Raw genomic sequence first — 21,761 nt, 5'->3', positions numbered from 1 at the left:
CACCTTGCTGTGGGCTAGTTTGCACAAAGCTTTGAAAGGTCTCCAGTCCCTTGTGGGGAAAAGAGGAGGGGTCTACAGGTGAGGAGGGGTATCATGGGGTATCGAGAGAGTCCTGTGAGGCTCCAGGGTGCAAGACAGTGTTTCTCCCATTCCAGTGGACCTCCAGGACCCATGGCGAGGCAGAGCTGCCACTGTGGCCTGGCAGGGACATGCTGGCTGCCAGCAGGAGCTGAATAAACCCCTCGGACCCAAGCAGCATCCTGTGGTTACTCCATCCCCACACTGTGCAGGGTCCTGCACCCTCCCACCGTCAGGTGCGTGGCATGGGCAGATTGCAGTGCTGGTGCTGTGTGGAGGGGACGTTTCTCCTGGGGGCAGGCCATGAGTTGCCATGTGCATCCCAATGATCCAGGGCAGCAGAGACAGGGGGCTACAGCTTTACTTATGTTAAATCTCAAATGGGTTTCCACCACAGGAAAGCCCTCTCCACCCCCTGAAGCACCCTCCATGCCCAGTGGTCTTGGCCCATGTGCTGACAGTACACAAGCAAGGCATATTAAAATATAGTTTATTGCTGTTCTTATTTAAAAAAAAAAAAAAATAAACCAAAACCCATTAATAACAAAACCAGTCCCCAAACACAGTGCTATCAGAGACAGGCTTGTGAGGACACACCTTTTAGTGCAAAGAGGGAAGTGGCAGTGAGGGCTGGAGGGGGGGTCTGCCATCACCGTGTCTCTGTAGGACCCACCACACTCACTGTACAGTATTCTTTTGCCTATGGGGCTGGCTGGGGGGGGGGGGGGGGGGGGGGGCTGGCTGAATTCACAGGCACTGGCTGGAGCCCTCAGGGGAGCTGGAGGTATCAGATGGAGAAGGATGGGATGTCACAGCTGTGCAGAGCGTCTTTGACTCCTCTTGCATCAGCAACACTGGGCAGGAAGGCACAACGCTGAGCCAAGGAGCACCAAACCTGTCCATGTGTCTCTTACAGACACAGCACCTTAGAAGACAGCCTTTGCCTGCTCCCTTGGGCTGTTCAGCACTGGGGTGTGGAAACGAGACAGATGCCCTAACCCATGCCTCCATCAACCCATCAGGCACCTGGGGAGAGGGTGGTGGAGCTGGAGCTGCACATGGCTGCATCTCCTGCAGTGTCCTGCAAGGCAGGGAGAGGTTTCTTAGCTCACAGGAGCCAGGTGGGACCTTACAGCCAGCAGCACGTGGTCCTGGGTGCTGACACACATGGGAGGGATGCCCTGATCCTCAGCCCTTCACGAGTGCCTGCACCCCTCCTTCCTTCCCACAGCAGGTCCTGGCACTTCCATGCCAGGCATCATCCCCAGCTTCTTCCTGCCCCGCTGTCCTAACGGGGAATTAGACACGGGTTACAACTCTCTAGCAGTGAGAACAATTTGTCACTGCAATAAACTACCAGGGACAGAGCCTCTTGGTGTCTTCAGATGGAGCCCAGATGCCTTAATGGGAGAGAGGACTTGCCCACATGCAGGCTGTGAGGTGCTGTGCAGAAGGGCAATGGGACCAATTCAAACAGCTCCAGCCCACGCGATGCACTGGGATTCCGGGATGCCTTTTCCCAGGTGTATGGGATAGCTGGGACTGCACGGGGCTGGCAGAGCAGAGCAGCTCCAGCAGCAGATGCGGAGGCAGGGCTGGCCCAGCTGATTGGGGGATCTCATCTCTTCCACCAGAGTGCCACTGAAGAAGGCTAGTGCTCAGCTTTTTCCATGCCACCGTGAGACCCGTTTTTGGGGAGCAGGGATGCAGCTGCCACTGCAGCCACGCACGGTTAGTACTGATGGCACATGAGGGCTGCAGCGAGGGAGCGGGGTTGGGGGTGGGCTGTGAAGCAAGGTGCTATTTCTGAAAGGCAGGGGGTAGCGATGCTGTGAACCCCCTCTAGTCCCTCCCTCAGCCAGGGTTTGGTTGTGCCAGGACTGCAGAGGTGAGGGGCTCGGCCAGGGGCAGTGGTACCAGCACACCCCACAGTGGGGTTAGGTCATCTTCCTGGCGACGCTGGCGTAGGTGTGCTCGATCTCCTCATCAGCGGGACACGTGTGGCTGAACTCATCGCAAGCATAGGCGTTGTTGAGGTAACGCCAAACGCCTGTCATGTCTGCTGGTATTTCAAAGTCACGGTACTTCTTGGCTGCAATCTAGAGAGGAGAGGAGGAGGAGGCTGAGGCTTCCCAGACCTGGGGGAGATTCGATCTCTGTCTTGGGGAGTGGGGACAAATACGGGACTCCCAGCCCCCTGTTTGCATCACCCCACCCTGTCGCCCTCTCTTGGAGTGGGTGCCCCCACCTTGGCCCTGGGAGCCGGTGCCATTACCTTGATGATATGCAGTTTGGGCAGGAGGTTGCAATCAGCCAGTGTCAGGTGGTCTCCATCCAGGAATTTCCTCTTGGAGACGGTGATGTCTTCCACGCTGTCCTGGTCAATCTCCTCAGGGAGAGGAGTGTTTAGGTAGACATCCAGCCGCTGAAACTCCCGCAGCAGGGCCTTCTCGAAATCTGGGTGGGCAGGGAAACAAGTGCAGTTACCCTGGTGCCCTGGGCTCCCAGCACAGACTAGGGCTGTGCCTGGGTGGCTGACCCTCTTCCAGGCTTTGAATGCAGGGAGAAAGCCCTCAGGACCACACCAGTGGTGCACAGCACTGTGCCCTGGCCAGAGTCTCTGCTCCCAGGGAATCCCAGAAGCACCACCCCGTGCTCCCCTCCAGCCCTCCCCAGCATCTGCACACAGGGCTGTTAGCCCCACTGAGCACAGGACTGCCTTCACCCTTCCTGCCCACTCCTCCACTTACCAAGGAGGCTTTGGTGAGGAAGGCAGCAGGAACCCTGACCCAGTGGCAGGATCTGCCCATAGACAAAAGCATCTCTCCTCTTCCCGACGTGGCAGGGCACAGCCCTGCAGCCCCCACCCTCATTTCTTACTGATATTTGCTTCCTTGCGTGGGTTCTTGATGTATGCTGAGAATTTGGCAAAGATGTCGCTCCCCACGTCAAATGACTCCTTGTACTTGGGACTCAGGTGGGGATACCTTTAAAGAGACACTTGTGTCAGTGCAAGCAAGGATGGAGGCAGAGATTCAGCTGCATGGTCCTGAGCCACATTATCTCCTGGGCCATCATGCCCAGGGTTGGTACTGGAGGATGCAGGTGATGTTTGGCTGGTTGTGGGAGAATGGTGATGCTTTAAATTACTGCAGCTGCCACCCTGGAAGCTGTATTGTCTTAGGTGCTTGCTAGGGGAAAATCACAGGGTAGAAATTCCACTGTTTGGGGACACTGGTGGCAGCAGAGCCCCGGAGCAGAGCTCTGCCTGCAGGCAGCTCCGGCCCAGCCCAGAGGACTCATGTTGGCACGGGAGGCCAACATCTTGGGAAGCCAGAAGCTCCCATGACTTCCTCAGGAACAGACCCTTGGTTGTTGATGCGTCCCAGGGCACCCTGCAAAGGCAGACACGTCCGAAGAGGCGGATGACGAATGCATTTGAAACTTCCTCTTTTGCATGTGGCGGGGGGGCTGGTGGCCGCACGGGGCACGGGGCGGGCTGGCTTGGCAGGCTGCAAGCTGTGCCCTGCGTGAGCCCAGGGGAACACCCCCACCGCACCGCGGCAGCCCTCTGCGCCAGCTGCGCTGATGTACTTAAGCAAGGGCATTTGCTTTTGCTGAGCTAGATGCGCTGGATATGAGTGGGCAAAGGGGGTCTCACATTGCCCCCTCTACCTCAACACCAACTGCTACAGCCAGCCACAACACCAGCAGCCCCAGGGGGTCCCTGTGCCTGCAGGGACCTTCCTGCATTCTCCCTCTCCTCCCCAGCCCTGCCTGCACCAAGGGACCGGTGCATTTCCTCCCTTTGTTTTCCACTCTAGACGATTCCCCATCCCCCTGCAGCCCAACCCACTGCCTTCTCCCAGGGATGCGACCCCTCGGCATCACATCCCGTGGCCCTGCAGAGCATGGCTCATGGTGCTGGTGGGGAGCCAGCCCCCTTCCCAAGCTGCTCTCAGGCACCTCCTAGCACCCTGACTCGGTTTCCCAATCTGCTGAGCGTTACGCAATGCTGTGGTGTGCCAGCCGGGCCCTGAAAGGGGGAAGGAGCAAGCTTGCAATTACGTGGGTGGGCCCAGGGTCTGCTCCAGGAACTCCTCGATCTTAATGAAGTCTGTTTTCAGCTCCTTGTTGAACAGCAAGAAGGGAGGGTTGGTGCCCGGTGCTAAATCTTTCAACTCTTCAGGTTTCCTGGAGTAGAGAAAATAAGTGGTCTCAGAGCCTGCAGCCTGTCTGCACCCACCAGCCTCCCCAGGACGAACAGACAAGGCTGAGGTGGGTGTGTGGGAGGGAGCACAGGGCCGGGAGCATCCCCACTTGCATGCTTTGCCGGGTTTGGGGGGCTGAGAAGTGCCCCACATCCTCTTGGTCTGCCCTGTGAGGTCTTGGACTCATACCCACATCCAGCAGGACAGAGGGTCCCTGTGCTGTGCACATGTTGGTACATGGCTGGAGGTCCATGCTGGCGCACCCCCTGCACCCCACGGCATGTCAGGCAGTGCATGAGCAGGGACTGTCACCCCTGTCCCTCTCGCAGTGGCATGCTGGCTGCCGTGTGGGTGGGAGGGAGGAAAGTACTGATGGGGGATCTGAGCCAGGGGTGTCTCACTCCGCTGCACGTGGCTGGGCCATGGTGCCATCTCACCTGGTCATGTCCACCGTGGTGACGTTGAACTTGACCCCTTTGAGCCACAGCACCATGAAGAGGCGCTGGCAGAAGGGGCAGTTTCCAATGTTTTCTCCATCCAAACCAGCCTGCCAGGAAAGCAGAGAAACAAGGATTTAACCCATTGGCTGGGATCACTCAGCCTCGATGGGATGCCTGGAGATGGAGAGCCACCAGAGCCGGTGTCAGGAGGAAGGCACACAGTGGGCTTGGCCCGGCACCCCAGCATCGCACACAGTGGGGAGCCTTTCCCTGCACCGGGTGCTCAGCTGTGGGATCCCCTCCCTAAGCCATGGCCCTGTCGCCACTGGAAAGCATCAGAGAGCATCCTCAGGATGCCTGGGGTCAGATCCTTCCCAGAAAAGTGAGATAAAGCCAGGAGGAAGAGGAGAAGGAGGCAGAGGAAGGGGGTGGAGGGTGACAGCTGATGGATGGGGAGGAAGGGAGGGTCCACTTGGCTGGCAGGCCAGGCTGGAGAGAGCAGCGAGAAGGGAAATGTGCTCATGTTTTCCAGGAAAAGAGCAGTTTGTTTTTGTGTGCTGTTAGTGTCTGCCTCCAGTTTTGTGTGTGTTTAATGAACCCAGGCGTGACTTCCCCAGGCTGGTGACAGCCAAGAAGCACCCAAGCAGCCTCCTTGGCCTCTGGGAGGAGAAGGGACTGGGGGTGGTGGGGCTGTGCAGAGGTAGATTCATGCTGGCATCCCATCCCACATCAGTGGGGAATGGAGACACATGTCAGCTCCTAAATCTTCAATCGTGTGCAGATAGTCCCTTCCAACCCCTCTGCGTGGACACAGCCACAGCATCTCAGCTCCCAGGGGGCTGCTCTGTGACCAGGATGGGGTCAAACAGCAGTGGGGACATGGGAAAGCAAGGAGCTTGGGCAACATGCATGAGTTCCACCAGGTTTCCCTCCATCAGGGTTTCACCCAGATGATGCCCATTCAGCAATCTCAAGGGAAAGCAGCAGCAGGTGGAGTGAAGCCCATTTCCTTGGTATGCAGCAGCTGAAAATATCCTTTGCGAAAAGGACTAAAACTCCTTATCAGGAGTTTGGTCAAGAGGAATGGGGCAGGTTCCCCCCACAGTGCATGAAAACTGGCACAGATGCTGTTCAGAGAGGGAAGTTGGGCTGTGGCATGAGAGCTAAAATGGCTCACAGGAAGCTCAACTTTTTTGAGAGAATGTTCCTCAGCTGCACGTGAACCGTGGCCCTCCAGAGCATGTGGCAGTTTTGCCACTGCAGGGAGGAGCAGCACAGCTCATACCAGCTCCTTCACGGAGGGATGCTGCTCCCATGGAGAGGGTTGTGTCAGCACGTGAGCCCCAGTGGGATGGCTCATGTCCTGTGGCTCTTCACTAAGCCTTAGTATCAGCTGATGAGCTGAAGTCCAGAGGCTCAGCAGAAGGCTGATGAGATCTGAAAGAATCTGGTGGTGCAGAAATCAAGCAGCAACAACACCCAGGGTGGGCAGCTGGAGGTGGCTCCAGAGCTCACACCTCACTGGGGCCCCAAGGACACAATTGGCTGAGGATGCTTCATTAGTAAAAGATACAAAGACCTGTGCCTGGCTCACCTGGACTGGAGGTAAGTGCTGCAAGTCACCTGTCTGTACCTACAGGTGCCCAGAAACCTGTGGACTCTGGAGTGCTCAGCTTTTCGAAGGGAGACACACCAGCCTCAAACTCACCCAAAGGGAGATGGTAAACTGATCAAAACAAAACCCTGATACTCTGAGTAGTCAGCTGGAGGTGATGGTCTGCTTCTCCACTATGCCAACACCTTTTAGTCCTTCCAGAGGAAGGAAAATGGCTTTTAACCAGCATTTCCTATGATCAGCTGTCATGAAGTGATGCTCCTGAGAAAGCAAAGGGGAGCTGAAAAATTTATTGATTCTCTGGGATATACTTAGAAGTGAAGGTGAATTCACACATGAGGCTTTTTGCTGGCTATTAATAAGAAATGCTTCTGGGGAGCTGCTGCTCAGGAGCATCGCATGTCAGCTAATAACAAATAAGGCTTCTTTGGTAAAATTGTGTATCGATGTCTTGTGAGGGAGCTGGAGGGGAGAGTCAGAAAACAGCCACAAGGGTAACCCACTGGCATGAAAGCAGGGCATCTCTTCTCCCCTTCCTTTCTCCATCGTTGCTGGAACCTACAAGCCAAAACTAATGCCATCTCCAACAGGAGACATTGGAGCATCTTCAGCACCAACAGCTCAGAAGGTGCTTTTGTGGCTGCCCAGCATGAGGACCAATGCTTTACTCCCTGCTCTCCTGAGATGGCCTTTGCTGGTGGCAGATGAGAGGGCAGCCAGCCAGCTGCGCCCCCCTTTGCTTTCCTCGCTCAGCACAAGGCTGGGAGTGAGGGGGCTTGATTGGAATTTATCTCGTTGGCCCCCCAGGAGCTGTCACGCTGAGCCAAGGTGGCGAGTGGCTCCCGTGGAGTTGTATGAGGGGCAACAGTGGTGCTGGAGGGGATGGTTGTGTGACAGGGTGTCCCTCACTGGGGCTGCTCTGTGCTTGCCTGCTTCAGGCTCCTCCAAGCTTGTCTTGTAGCTCCAGCCTCTGAGCATCTCAGGCTGGATTTCCCCCTTGTCTTTTAAAAGTAGAAAAGTGGGGAATTTTGGACCAGAGTGAAAGGGAAATCAGGATGCCCTCTGCAGGGAAAAAAAAAAAAAATAAGCCAGGCCCATCCTAAGATGCTCAAAGCCAAATCTTTATCCGGAGGAAGCGGAGGGCACCTCCACCAGCACTTGGGTGCTTCTGGGGTGGTCACTGAGCCCTGGCATGGCCTTGCTGGCACCCATGTGGCCATGGGGGGAACCCTCCATGAGCCAGGGGATCTCAGGGGAAAGGGGTTTGCGGGGACTCATAGGCACACGCCCTCCCTCCCCAGCAAAAGGCAAGCAGCACAACGGGGAAGTCATCACTCTTCCTTCTCTGGAGAGAACCTCTTCCCCTACTCTCCCCAGGCTGCAGCAGGGACCAGGGTGGGGATGCAGAGCCTGAAGCTACCCCAGACTGACTTCCCTCACTCTTTTTACCCCTCCAGATGATGAATAAACCCAGCATGGGCTAGAGCAGCATCTCCAGGGAGGTGCAGGTTTTTAGCCCCAACTCTGAGGCCTCACAAGGCTGCATGAGGCATTAAAACCCAAAAGTTACTTAGCAGTTCCTGTGGTTTTCCCCTCAGAGAAACCATATGAAACGCAGTGGGAGGAGGGAGGAGTTCTGCATGCTTGGGGCACTGCTAAGTGCTCAACACCCACCAGGACCTGCTCATGGTTCCTACAGCCACCCTGAAAGCTGGAAAGCAGTCTTGGGGGTGGCTAGATGCCTCATGGGGCTGAGGGGCAGAGCCTCCTCCCAGGCAGGCAGAGCCCCCCAGTCAGTGGGCCGATGCTCTCACTGGACCACAGCAGGGTGAGAAATTGCCAGCCTTTTGGGGGCCATCTGCCCCAGCCCAAAGGTGATGCAGGAGCCGCTTTGCACCTTCCCTGTCCTCGCCAGGTTAATTTAAGCATTTTCCAAAGTGAAAGCCGGGCAGGGGCAGCGTGCCTGTAAGCACTCGTGGGAGAACCTGATTCCCCCATAATTTACAGCTATTGTGGGTTACACCAGCAGCCGTGTCTCAGGGTGGACCCCAGCCCAGGAGAGGTGCAGGGCGCCAGTGGTGCAGGAGGGTGCCTGTCTGCAGCTGGGAGCTGCTGTGACTTCAGTAAAACGGGGTCGTGAATGGTAGAAGGAGGAGGCGCAGCATCAATTTGTCTGTTAACAGACAAGCCAGAAGGGTTTTTTCATGCTAAATTAAGGCGTAGGGGAAGTCCTGACGATGCTGCTGCTTTGTTTTCTGTTTCCCTTCCCTCTGAAAACCCCCTTGAACATGCTGCCGCCATTGCAGTCACCTCATGTATCATTTTCCTCTTCTCCCCAGCCATCTGGGGGAAAAAGCGGTGCTAAGATGGGAATTCAAGACCCAAATTACTTTCACCAGGAAAATACACTTGTCTGGATTCGGCTCAGCCAAGCTCCGTGCCTGGCAAGCAACACCATGGCCACAGTTTTGGCAAGGGGATGGGGGGGCATCCCTCTTGCAAAGGCTCAGATCATCCTTTCCAACACACGTTTCCAACAATGACTGAAGCAAGGTCCTGTGCAGTGCCCAGCACTGCCGGCTGCCTGTGCCAGGGAAGCCGATGCCTCTGGCCAAGCACCACAGTCCCCCCAGGCACTGAGTTTCCCTAGGAGGAGAGGAGCAAAGCCCGTGGGGCTGATCAGCTGTGGGTAAACTGCTCTTAAAACCTCGATGTGGTGGCAGAGGGAGGCACTGCTCCCCCTGGCCACTGTCACTTGACAGCATGTCCTGGGCCCCCACTGGCATCGCCAGCTTCAGCTCCTCTTTTTACACCCCACATATCCACTGCAGATATTTTGAACTCAAGTATTAAAATGTTCCAGGGGACGTGTTTGGAAAATTGCTTAACAGGAAAAAAAAAAAAAAAAAAAAAAATTTCCAGTGAATAATCCCCCCCCGGCTGCTCTGTGAAGACGCCCCATCCCGCCCACATGTGGGCACCCACGCAGGCTCCCCAAGCCATCCGCTCTCTGTTTCGCAATGCTGGCTCACAGGAGAAGCTGAAGTGGCTGCTCTCAACCCTCCCGCTTGCTGTTCCCAGGCTGGAGCTTGTCTTATCTGGGTTTCGAGAGGCACGTGTGTGCCCGCTCCTTCCTTACACCAGCTGCCAGCAGTGCCATTCCCCCAGGGTACACAACCACCGCAAGACCAGGGCATCTTTTAGGATGCTGGGGATGACAACCCACCAGTCCCCATGCCAGTCCCCTCCTCTGTGCACCCGCTTAGCCAGCCTTCATGGCGAGCGCTCCCAAACTTGGTACCCATCTCCAGCCTCCTGATACATGAAGACACCCACAAATTTCCACCGCCTACACCCAGCTGGAGCCTGGTGAGGATGAGCCTGCAGGGAACTGCCAAAAAGCAACTGTCCCCTCTGAGACCCACCTTCACAAACAGCTCGATCTCAGGCTCCTTGGTGGCGTGCTGCCGACTCTCCATCCCAGCAGCGTGAGGAGGGCCCACTGGCTGCTCACTGCTGTGGTGAGTTGGTCCGTCCTTTGCAGAGCTCTGATAGAGGAGGCTTTCAGAGGGCTGGCAGCTAGAGCACCTCAGCTGCACTCGCGCCCTGCGGAGGGCTGGGGCTTGCCCTTTCCTTCCTTTTGAAGCGGGGAGGAGCGATGGGGTGTGCGCCAGGACCTGCAGGCGGGGAGGGGGAAGCTGTGGGGCCTCCCAGCCGTGACTCAGCATGGGTCTATCTGGACATGTTCACGGGTCCCCTTCAAGTCTATCACACCCGCCCAGGCACTGCTCCAGTGTCTCCGGAGCAGTGGGCTGACAGCCCCGGCGGCCCCGGCACTGCTGCCGTCACCTCCCAGCTGGGAGCAGGGAGTTTTGCAGAGGAAGCGTCTTGCCTGCCGCTCCTCATGCTGCTCCAGTCTGGTCCTGCTCCTTCACCATCCTCCCACCCTTGCACTTGGACACCAGCACCCCAGGGCTCGCCACTTCTTTATCTCTTTGGGGTGAACGGAGCTGATCTTCCCACTGCCTTCCCCGCTCCTGCTGCTGCATCACGATGGGCAGCTGCCAGGAGGGAGGGTACAGCTCCTCTCCCTGCCCACCCCTCCTTGGAGTGCCCCCCTGCGTGGGCTCCGCTGCGCAGCCCTCGCTGCAAGGAGCAGGGGCTGAGCGGGGTGAGGGTTTGGGGCAGCCTGGCTACCTGCCACCAGGTCTTTGCAGTGGGTCGAGCGCTGCCAGGACGCAGACTTTGGGCAGGAAGGATTGCAAAACAGCCAAGAAGGGAAAGCAAAGAGGTTGAAGCATGTCGGGGTGCAGTGGGGAACCCCAGAGCATCACCGGCAGCAGCCCAGCCAGAGCAGTGAGCGGCAGGGTGATGAGAAGGGATGTCTCTGGGGCTAAACCCCGGCAGGGCCTCGTTCCTGGAATTTGGGCTGTTTTGCCGGAAGGATGACGGTCTCTTGCTTTCCTCCCCAGAATCGGAGGGAAACATTTGCAGGCAGATGATCCTGGCTGCCCTCCCAGCGGAGACAGCTTTCCAGCACCCACGGGCTTAATTCCTCTCTTGGGCAAGTCCTGTCTCGCACCTTGGGACCCCATAACTGCTATCAAGCTTTGCACAAAATGGAGATCCTGATTGCTTGACTCAGCCCCCTCCAGCTCGGGTAAGCTCAGACTTTCCTAAAAATAATCAAACCCCGATAAGAAGGCATTCACCCCAAGGCAATTAGGCTGAGAAATGATTTTGCAGGCTCCCAGAGGAGTCTCCCCGAGGAAGATGTTTCTCCTGGGTCCTGCTGTACAGCCCAGAGTGGTGCTTACACTGGCAGCTGCACGGGAGGGGAAGGGGGGCACTTTTCTTTCTGCCCCACCAAAGCTTTTGGAGAACTTGAAACTCCACCCAGCGGGACAGGAAACTGCCTGAAGTTCTCATAAGCAAGATGGATGAATTAAAGGCTTTGTGAATGCCAAGTGGGACCACGACAGCACCCTCAGCATGAGCTCGGCATCTGTTTTGCTCCCCCCACCCAGACCCTGCTGTGGACCCCCGGCTGATGTGTGCTGGTCCCTGCTGCCGCCCCCGCCCCTCCCTTGCTGCCCCTGCACGAGTGGTGCTGAGCCTGCTCCTGGCACTGCCGGCTGCTGCCTTCCCTGCTGACCTCAGCCTGGGGACAGACTGAGCAGCTCCTGCTCGTTGCGTTTCCCTCAGAGCTGCCAGCTGAAGCAGCGGGCAGGGATTTAACTCCTGCATGGCAAGGGGGCACAGGGGTGGCACGGTGCCCTCCTCACAAGATGTCAGAGTGCCCGGTATCTGGCCCTGTGGAGGTTGTGGGGCAGAAGGGAGGCAGCAAAAAGGTCCCTGCCTGCGGTGTTTGATGCAGGGAGGGCATTTGCCTTTTCTGCAGGAACAGCCACCTTGAGAGGCAGCGCAGGCAGCCCTTCCCTTCCTCCTAAAACGGTGAATGGCCGGACATTTGCTGAGATGGAGATTACAGCACACGTGTATCCGGATTTCTGCCTCGCTGTATCTGTGAGAAGGCAGGGGGCATGTTGGAAACCTTCCCAAGCCCCGTCCCTCCGCTCGGGGGGGAACAGAGGTGGGAGGGAAGGGGCTGCCGGTTTCTCCGCCAGCGATGGTGATGCCAAGGCACAGCACCCGCTCACCCACCACAGAGCGCCTTTGAAAACATGTCCCTCCCTCCCCATGGGAGGCGTCCGAGCACCGAGGGTGTCCCAGCTGTCCAGAGCAGCCCCTTGCCCTGGGCAGCAGACAAAGAGCGGGTACACGGGCGCCCGCCCAGCCCCGGCGCTTTGGCAGGGCAGAGAAGCGAGCCATTGTCCCCGCGCACCGCCTGGCCGGCACCAGCCACCGCCGAGGACCTCAGCGGCAGAGGCTGCCTGGTGGGACGCAGCAGAGCCGGCACTGGCTGCACCATGACTGGGCTGGTGGGGCCGGCAGCAGCCCTGGTCCTCATCTACCTGGCTGTGGGGCTGGAGGCCAGCCCAGAGCTCTCTGGTGAGTCGGGGTGCAGGCAGGGTGACGAGGGATGCTGGGGACCACACCAGTGTGAGGGGAGGAGGGTGGAGCGACAGCCGGGTTGGTGGGGTAGGGACAAGTGAGGCACAAGCCAGTGCAGACCAGAGGGAGCTTGCCAAAAAACCTAGGGGTTTTTAATCCCCATGTATATATAATCTGGGATCTGAAAACACCCCATGCATGTCCCACAGCCCCAGTGTGAGCAAGGGAGTGGCTCCCCCGCTGCTGCTGCACTCCCTTGGACAGTTTGGAGGCAGAAATGCAAAAAAACCCACAAATCTTAAGACAGTTCCCAAGCTTTCCTAAGACACCCCTGGCCATGATGCTCATGCCCTTGGCACTGGGCAGTGTTTGGAGCTGAAGGCTCCCCTGCAAGTCTTTGCTGCTCTGAGAAGGTGAGGGATGAGACGAGCTGAAGCTGTCCCTGGTCCCTGGCCGGAGGCAGTGGCTTCGATCCCCAGCCAGAGCCACCCATGGGCAGGGGGGCTGTACAGCAAGGGCCAGATCCTCTACGCAGGGACAGCGCCACTGAGCCTTATAGATATAGCTGAGGCAGAAATCGGGGATGCCTTGCATCCCAGCACTTGAGACAGTCAGGATGGGTGGAAGCAGGCTGGGTGCCTGGGGGCTGCCTTTCCTCTGAGGGATTTTCTGGAAACAGGCCACACACACCTTTCACTCACTCTGCCGGGCCTGGGCAGCACAAGAGCCCAGCACGATGCCACGGAGCACAGCAGGGCAGGCTGCGGCAAGGAGGATGTGATTTCATCTGGGCAGAGCTATCTGCACAACCGCACCATCAGGGACTGAGTCAGCAGCACCGGCAAGCAACCGGAATCACTCTCAAAATCTGCCTGCAGCTTCCTTGTCACGGTTTCACCCAAACCCCCACCCACCCCCAATTTCACAGTTGCCCCAAAATGGTGTGGTGGAGAAATCTCTGTCCCCATGGCACTGTTTGAGCCTTGTTTTTTAAATACAAACCAGTGGTGCTGCCAGCTGGCATGGGAGCAGAGGAGGCTGCCTGCTGCAGGGATTCAGGGGAATCCATTTCTCCCCCTATTCCTCCCCCATGTCCCCCACCATTCCCAGGATTTGTTTCAGCCCTCTGTGCCCAGGGCTGGCCCAGCAGCAGGGAGTTTGGGCAGCTGCACACCAGCAATCTCAGGGATGTGCGGGCAGGTTTGGTGTTGGTGCCAGGCAGAAATTCAGCCCTGGGCTGCTCTGGAGCCTGCACAGCCTGGCTACTGCTGCAGGTGTGAAGCTGCTGCAGGGAATGCAGAGGAAGGAGATGGGGACCGGCAGCCCAGGCAGGGTCCTGTGCCCCTCAGCCTCCAGCATGGGGCAACCACAGAAGAGGGGCAGGACAGGGCTTGTCCTGGCCCCCTCTTTGTGGGCACTGTACCCCAAGGGGCAGATGCAGCTCTGTGCCCTGCAAGGGGCATCTTTGCATCTCACTGGAGCTTTGACCTGGCTAAAACAGCTTGTCTGCGCCCATCCACCCTCCTCTGCCTCTCCTCTTCTCTCTCCTCCAGCATGCAGAGGACTGAGCAAGGGCCGGCTTGTGTAAGGATGTGGCCCTCCCACTCCTCATCGCTCATCCCAGGCTCGAAAGGAGAAATGCCAGCGGTTGCTCATGTCCAAGGGAAAGATCAGCTCAGAGAAGGGGCAGCTCCCAGCCACATCTGCTGATGTCTCCCAGGGAGGGATGCTGGCCATGGATGCCAAAGGGTTAGTGGCAGCAAGGAAGGTGACAGGGACCCTTTGTGCAGCTCAGCCTGGCACCAGTTTGCGGAGGGACAGAGGGAGAAGTGCAGGGCTGGGAGCTGGCGCTCCCACCTTCTTGTACTAGTTTGGGGGAGTCTGACACACTGCAGGCGCGGGGAGAGGGTGCATGTCTTGCCCTGGACCCCAGCACTGGGCTGGGGCTAGGGTGCAAGTTCCTCCAAGGACCCCACAGCTGGGGATTGGGGTTTGTGACCCACCCTGTCCCCACCTCCCAGCCTCAAGATTATGTGTCTCCTTTGCTTTTGTTGTATTCAAAGGTCTTATGCAAACTACTCTGCCCAGAGCCCTACACATCATTTTTTGTCAGCTTCTCCTGCTTCCTCAGCCTCCTCCAGCAACCAGTGCCCACTCAGAGCACCCCTGACACCTTGCAGAGCTTTGATTAAAACAGCTTCCTCACTCACACAGCACAGCTGATACCAGCCAGAGCTGATGGCTGCATGTTAAACCCTCTTAAAGACTAGGCAGAACAGCCCCACCTTACTGTCCCTTGTAGGGAAAACAACAGGCTAAGTGATTTGGGACACAAACAAGGCAGGATTAAAAGAGATTACCCCGCAGTGGGAATTCAGGGAGAGAAGGGCCACTGCCTGTCAGAAAGATCACGGGCTGGGAACAGCTCACGCTAATGCACTGGGCTGGATTTAAGATTTGCTGCAAGACTGCCTCCTCTGCTGCAGCCCCATACTGGTCCTGTTTGCCCCACGAGTGCCCCAGCCCAGGATATCCTCACTGCTGCCAGCTGTCAGGAGCCCAAGTGCTGCTATTGCCCTGATCCTGGTGTCTCCTCTGGCCAATGCCACCTGTGCTCTCCCCTCGCAGGATACCTGCGCAAGGTGCTGAGGAACCACACCATCCACACATGTGACGGGGAGCAGCTACTCATCGTCTGCCCTCACAGGACCACCATCAGCATCCTCGGTGCCTTCTACGGACGTCGCGTACCCAGCCCCAACCTCTGCCCCAGCCCTGGCAATGCCTCCCAGGAGAGCACCGAGTGCATGTCCGCCACGGCCTACCTGGTAAGAGCAGGGGGTCCCAAGGGACCGTGCTGCACTCCCCTCCTTCCCCGGGTCACTGGGCTGCCTGCTTGGGCTGGGTGGCTGAAGGCAGTGCAGCCTCCATGTGCCCTGAGGGAGGCTGCTGCCATTGGCATCAGGATTCACCCTTGGGGTCCCTTTCCTGGAGTATTTTTGGGAGATAAGGGTGGACAAGACCTTCCGTGGTGGGTCCCAGGGTGGGGCAGCCCTGCCAGAGGAGCCTGGCAGGAGGTACTGCTGCGTCCTGAGCTGGGTTTTAGAATAATTCTGCAGGACGCAGCAGGCTTGGAGAAAGCCCTGGCGGCTGGAGCTGGGTCCCACGAGAGGTGGTGCAGCAGCCGGAGTGCCAGGCTCGGGAAGTAGAACAGGGGCCGACAAGGGATGCTGCGCTCTGCCCTGCGGGTGCATCCCCTGGGGTTAGCACAGAGATCTGCTCTTCCACAGACAGAAACAGCACCCGTCTGTGCTGTATTAATCCAAGAAGTGGATTAATGAAGCAGGGCCAAAGGAGCATCTGCTGATTGCAGTAGCCAGCTCAGGGAGAGGGGAGGAAGGCAAGGGCTGGCAGAAGGGAAGGAACCTCTCCAAAGCTGATGCCTGGCTGGAGAAAGTGCTCACTGGGATACTCCAAAAGCCCTGCAGCCTGCTCCATGCTGTGGCTGTGCTCAATTCCTCTTTGTGTTTGGGAGAAAACCCTGTGCCTGGTGAGGACATCAGCCCTCCACTGGACTCACACATGAGATGTCATGAGCAGATTGAGGAATGGGGCAGAGAGGAGCTGGGAGGGATGTTGCCTCTTGGCATCCTGCAGCTTTACGTTGGCTACTGGCTCTCCACTCCAGCACAGCTGGCCTCTGCATCCATGGCCCTGGGATGCCTTGGACCAGAGAAGCTATTGCAGCTGACAGCAGCCCAGTCCAGGCATCATAGCAGTCACCTGTGAGTGAGCAAGGAGAGCAATAACACTCACTCTGCAAAGCCTTGAGCATGTGTCCTTTGCCCACCAAACTCCTCCAGATCTTAGCAACATCTACCTTGGCTGAATGCTTGGATCCCCATCTTCTGGGAGCTGTACTCGCCCATGACACCTTACTTCTGCAGGAGTGCCTGGCCCTGCAGCAGGCCTTGTAGTCACAGGAGCCTGGTCACTGCCTTTTCCAGAGCCCTTCTTGGTCTGGCAATGCTCCTTGGCCTCAGCTGCAAGGCCTTGGTCCAGGTACTGAGCTCTACCCGTGGCTGGGGAGACATTGCACCCACCCGCTTCTCCCTCCTGGTCACAGGGCTCTGACAAACCCAGGGCAGCTGGGACACACAGTGCGGGCTGGCAGGAGGGTCCAGTCCCTCAATGGGGACAGCTTTTCATGTGCTACCTTCTTATTCCTATTCCAGTTCCTTACTAGGGCTGGGGCAAAACTGCAGCAAATCCAGCTGCATGCAGCTGCCCGTGGGGAAGGGGAACATGGAGCCAGAGAAGAGGAACAAGAGCCGAGGGGCCAGTTTCCCACTCTGGGAAGCTTGCAAGGCTTTGCTGCCTGGTCCAGCTCCAGATGCAAATCCTCTTCCGGCATCCCACATGTCCCAGGACCTCTGCAAGCACTGAGCCAGACCTGGCTGGCATGCCACCAAGCCAGCCCTGCAAACCACCCTGCAAATGCAGGTCAGGGTCCCCAGAGCTTGTATGTGGAGCGCAGGATGAAGGATACAGATCAGCACAGGTATCTGGAGACCAAAGGGTATCTCTGTGAGCAGGATCTGTGCAGCTCAGGTTTGCAGTGAGATGGAGCTGCTTCACCTGGGGGACCATGATCGCACGGGGCTGGGTTCCCCACTGCCTGGAGGGTGCTGGTGGAGAAGGGATGTCTGGAGAGCAGAGAGCAAGGGGGCTGCTGCTGCTGCTGCTGAGGCTCAGCCCTAGGCAAAACCTGAGGAGAGAGATTAACTGCATTTCCTTCTCAAATTTCACTTCTGGCAGCCAGTGAAGACCAAGAGGAGGCTCAGCCCTGTTCTGGGCTGGGGGGAACATAGGGAGAGGACAGGAAGGACAGCTGGAAAGGGGGACGCCGCCTGAGCAGCTCGGCGGTGCGAACCCTCGTCCCCATCTTGTGGCCGCGCGTGTGCATTGCACGGAGCCGCGTCAGCGTGCACGGCTGCACGGGTGTTGCACGGGGCTGCGTCAGCGTGCACGCCTGCTCAGGTGTTGCACTGGGCCATGTGAACGTGGACGCATGCATAGCTGTTGCACAGAGCCATGTCAGCGTGTACACCTACTTGGGTGTTGCACGGGGCTGTGTCAGTGTGCACGCCTGCAAGGGTGCTGCACGGGGCTGTGTCAGTGTGCACGCCTGCAAGGGTGTTGCACGGGGCTGTGTCAGTGTGCACGCCTGCACGGGTGTTGCACGGGGCTGTGTCAGTGTGCACGCCTGCAAGGGTGTTGCACGGGGCTGTGTCAGTGTGCACGCCTGCACGGGTGTTGCACGGGGCTGTGTCAGTGTGCACGCCTGCAAGGGTGTTGCACGGGGCTGTGTCAGTGTGCACGCCTGCACGGGTGTTGCATGAGGCTGTGTCAGTGTGCATGCCTGCAAGGGTGTTGCATGCACATGGTGTGGTGCGGTGCTGGCGTGCGTGCCAACACGGGTACTGGCAGACCTGTGCTGGCACAGGGCTCTGTGTGGGTGCAGGGGAGGGACTGATTCAACACCCGACACACAGAGCAAGGGGACTGCAGCGGCGTGGGCAGGGCCATGAGCAGCCATAGGACATATCTGCGGGGTGAGAGGGCATTTCCCACAGCCTGGTGATGGCACCGAGGGAGAGGAGGCAAGAACAGCTCCAGGTCTCCTCACCCATCTTCACATCTGTCCCGCTTTGCTCTCCAGAAGCTGCTTGCTGAGTGCCAGGACCAGCAGTGGTGCCAGTTCTCGGTGCACAGCCAGGTCTTTGGGCCAGATCCGTGCCCTGGGACACACAAGTACCTCATTGCTTCATACAAGTGCCGGCCAGGTGAGGCGGAGCAGGGTGTGGGCAACGCTGCGTGGGCTCTTCCCCAGCCTCAGCCGCTCGGAAAGCAGCAGAGAGGGGAGCTGAGCCGCTCTGTGTCTCGCAGCCCTCCTCCAGCCCTGCCCTTGGCAGCTCTCCGACCCTTGTCTGGGCTAAGGGAGGAGGGGGCTGCAGGTGATTTGGGATGCGTTGGGATGCTCTGCGGTGTCACTCCCCAGGGAACCATCGGGTCAAGACCGTGTGTGAGAATGACAAGCTGAGGCTGCAGTGCCGACCAAAATCCATCCTGGCCATTTATTCTGCAAACTACGGACGATTCCTGCGAGGCAAACCAGAGTGCGACGCCCTAAACGCTGGGGGACCTCATATAGGTACGTTGGAACAGTTTGAGACAGAAATGGGGCCAGCAGCCGTGCAGAAAGCATGGCACAAGAATGCCATTGGGCTGCACCTGTGTTCCTTGGCCCCAGCCGACTGGTGCCCAACGGGCAGAGGCAGGCAGGTCTGCCTGCAGGTCCATGCCCTATGTCTTTGCAGAGTGCTTGGCTCCAGACGCCCTGCGGAGGGTCTCCAAGAAGTGCCACCGCAAGGGGAACTGCACCGTGGCTGCTGACCAGGCCACCTTCGGGGACCCGTGCCTGCCCGGCACAAAGAAGCAGCTGCGAGTGTCCTACACCTGCGGTGAGAGCCACCCACAAGGCTGGGGGCATGGGAGCCACTGGCTGAGCCCCTGCTGTGCCCACCCTGTGCCATGCAGGCAGGGGCGTGGGGCTCCCTGGGAAGTCAGGGAGCTACTGGGGATGAGCAGGTTGGTGATGTTCAGTGTGTGCTCCCCTTGCAGTGCCCAAGCAGCTGATGGAGGAGGTGGGCCCTGACACCTCAGACCCTTTCCTGCTCTCGGACTACATGCATGGTAACGTGGGGGGCAGGCTACTCCCAAAAGTGGTGCAGCATCATGTCCGTGCCTGGGTGAACCACCCCTTCCATGGCCTCTCTGTATCTGTGGTCCCCACCACTGGCACGAGCCCTGCAGCTCCATCCCAGCATTGCTGTCCCATGTCTGGAGCCACCCGTCAGTGGTTGGTGCCCACGTCTGAGGGGCTGGAGAGGTGTGGTCTGCTGGGAGAGGGGAGAGGAGAACCCGCAGGGGAGCGTCCCCATGGGCAGAGGAGTGCTTGTGCAGGAAGGAAGGAGTGTGGCGTGGGGAAGGAGACAGGCAGGGACAGGCAGCCGAGCAGCAGGGTACTGGGGGGCACCTCATGTCTCAGCCTGCATCCCCTTGTTTGCTGCAGGTGGCTGGTACAAAGGGCCCAGGTTCTCCAGACTCCGGGAAGACCAGATGATTTTTACTAGCTCTCTGGCAGCTTTTGCCCACCTTTGGGGTACGTGCCCTCCACAGCTCTCACGCAGCACCCAGGGAAGCAGGACAGTCTTGAGAGGGTGGCTCAGGTCCTGTGATGGCCCCCACTCAGCCCGGGACTCAAGTCAGAGGCAGCCAGACCCCAGACACCTCTGGCTGTGTCGGAAGGCATGTGAGGGAGGAGGGCACCAAGCACCCAAGCTGGGTTTGGGGGGGCCACATAGGGCGGGAGCTCTGAGGATGAATAAGCCCCAAGGTCCCACAGCATCAGTGGTTGCAGTGCTTCTGCAGTCCTGCCCATGGACCTTCTTTCTCTGACAAGCAGAATTACCTTCCGGGTCTCCTTCCTTTCTGCCCTGTCTGCAGGGGCGCTGATGGAGAGCACCTCTCTGCAGGCAAAAATTTCCCTTGCCAGGAGAAATTACTCATTTAAATCCCTGGTGAGATGATTCCTCCCCCTGCGCTGCCTACCCCGCATCCCAGTGGGGGTTTCCTGTGGGCAGAGGGGCATTTCAGGACACTGGTGGGTGCGGATAAGGCTCTGGGTGACACTTCCACAATCACTGGGGCAGGGTCTGTCCTGCCCTGGCAGCCTGGGTGCTGAGGGCATCCCTGCCCCCCTCCTCTTCCTTCCATGTGCCTGGCAGAGGGGGTTTCCCAGGCACTGGTACCCTGCAGGCGGTGGAGGTGGTTTGTACCCTGTACTCTTTGCTCTTTTTTCCCATAGGCATCCCAGAGAAAGTTGGCCTCTACTTTCTTTGTGGGGTCTCGGGAGGCCTCATGCTCCTGCTGTGCATCATCAGCCCCAAAACAACCTTCCTTCAGGAGGTGGGGGAGGCTCTCAAAGACCCAGAGCTGGGGAGCAGCTTGGAGCTGAGCAGGACCAAGCTGCAAGATGAGCAGGACGAAGACCTTCCTGATGACAGCTCCTCGGACTCCTCCTTCCGCCGCCTCACCCGCACCTACCGCGCCACCGACAGCATCTTCAGCCCTGAGCTGACGGCAGCCATGGAGGGAGCGATGGAGCACCAGGGCCGCAGCGGGGAGGAGATCTGGATGCCCAAGGAGTCAAGCCCATACGCCATCCACAAGATCAAATCAGCCACCAAATAAGAACTGGAAGAAAATGGCTGGGGAGCAGCGGGGGGCAGAGGCTAAGTGGGATCCGACATCAGAGAGACACAAGAGTTTGGGCTGCTTGGGGCAAGTCGGAATCTGGATTGGCATCCGGGCGATGGCAGCCCCAGTGTGGCCATCAAACCGCTGCTCCACCAGCCTGGAAACCTCTAGACTGGGGGTAAGATGCGGTCCCGGGTGTGATGAGGGGCTGCGGGATGGCTCATGGGGCCACTGGCTCCTTTGCCATAAACACGCTGCTAACCCTAAGCTAACCTCACCATTCTCAGTTCTCATTAGCTGGCTCTAGTACTTAACCCTGCTCAGCCACACTGAGCCCACCCTGAGCCTTTCCAGGCCATTTGCTCCTGTTTCTTCTTGGGTGCTGGCTTCCAACCCTGGTGCTGCAAACATCCCCCCAGCACTAGGGCAGCATGCTGGCAGTGGAGATGCAGAAAAAGCCAGAACGTGGGGAGGATGCAGGTGGAGTGGGTGGGAGAGCACCAGGAGCATCACACAGCACAACCTTACCATGCCACATGCCTTGAAGCCCTGGTATCCCCAGGGGAGCTGCACCCCAGGGCTGTGGCAGCCAGCAGCTTGGCTCTCACCTCCCTGCCAGCATTCAGGAGCTCTGTCACCCTGCATTGCTCTGTGCTTTCCTTCATGCTTCCCTCTCTGGCAGGAGAGCCTCGGGGTTAACTTGCCGGAACTTTTTCCAGTAAATAAATGCAGCAGCTGGTAGACACAATGTCCCTTTCTGACCTCTGCCATTAACAGTGAAAAGGGAGAAAAAAGGAGGCAGCAAAGCTCAGCCCTCCCTCTGCAAATCAGCTCCTCACCTCCCACCAGTGATCTTGGCACTGGGCCATGGGGAGCAACAAGTTGAGCCTGTTTTAGTATGGGAAAGTATAAGAGTTTAGCCTGGGGAAGTGAAAGGGGGGAAAGCAGTCCATGTGGATCCCATGAACATTGCTTCCCTGCCCTTGCTCCTTCTCTTGAGCCTGAGGCTCTCTGTCTGGTAAGCAATCCTGGAGCAAACATCCCCAGATGCCATGCAGAGGGTATTCTCTGCAGCCCCAC

The 21,761-nt window shown here is 58.2% G+C and overlaps 2 protein-coding genes across 4 annotated transcripts; one reads left to right on the top strand and one right to left on the bottom strand.

The window, feature by feature from the left end:
- Positions 1-551: 551 nt before the first annotated feature.
- Positions 552-9,980, bottom strand: CLIC2 (chloride intracellular channel 2). Its single transcript, XM_009964042.3, has 6 exons — positions 9,770-9,980; positions 4,727-4,836; positions 4,147-4,272; positions 2,959-3,065; positions 2,354-2,535; positions 552-2,177 (listed from the first exon to the last, which is right to left on the bottom strand). The coding sequence occupies exons 1-6, from the start codon at positions 9,821-9,823 to the stop codon at positions 2,016-2,018; spliced, it is 741 nt and encodes a 246-aa protein (XP_009962344.1). The 5' UTR covers positions 9,824-9,980; the 3' UTR covers positions 552-2,015.
- Positions 9,981-11,729: 1,749 nt separating this feature from the next.
- On the top strand, positions 11,730-21,424 carry LOC104361532 (protein eva-1 homolog C). 3 transcript variants are annotated; one of them, XM_032995455.2, is made up of 8 exons: positions 11,730-12,356; positions 14,988-15,187; positions 18,082-18,205; positions 18,421-18,573; positions 18,740-18,883; positions 19,044-19,115; positions 19,495-19,584; positions 20,290-21,424. In XM_032995455.2, the coding sequence occupies exons 1-8, from the start codon at positions 12,029-12,031 to the stop codon at positions 20,673-20,675; spliced, it is 1,497 nt and encodes a 498-aa protein (XP_032851346.1). In that variant the 5' UTR covers positions 11,730-12,028; the 3' UTR covers positions 20,676-21,424. The 3 variants fall into 3 exon arrangements, with proteins under 3 accessions (XP_032851346.1, XP_032851347.1, XP_032851348.1); XM_032995457.2 differs by lacking the exon at positions 11,730-12,356 and adding an exon at positions 13,917-14,108; XM_032995456.2 differs by lacking the exon at positions 19,495-19,584.
- The last annotated feature ends 337 nt before the right edge of the window (positions 21,425-21,761 follow it).

Source organism: Tyto alba, unplaced genomic scaffold, assembly GCF_018691265.1.
Source record: "Tyto alba isolate M040663 unplaced genomic scaffold, T.alba_DEE_v4.0 Super-Scaffold_5, whole genome shotgun sequence".
NCBI lineage: Eukaryota > Metazoa > Chordata > Aves > Strigiformes > Tytonidae > Tyto > Tyto alba.
Note: the sequence above shows the minus strand (reverse complement) of the source record. Positions and strands in the feature narration are given on the sequence as shown.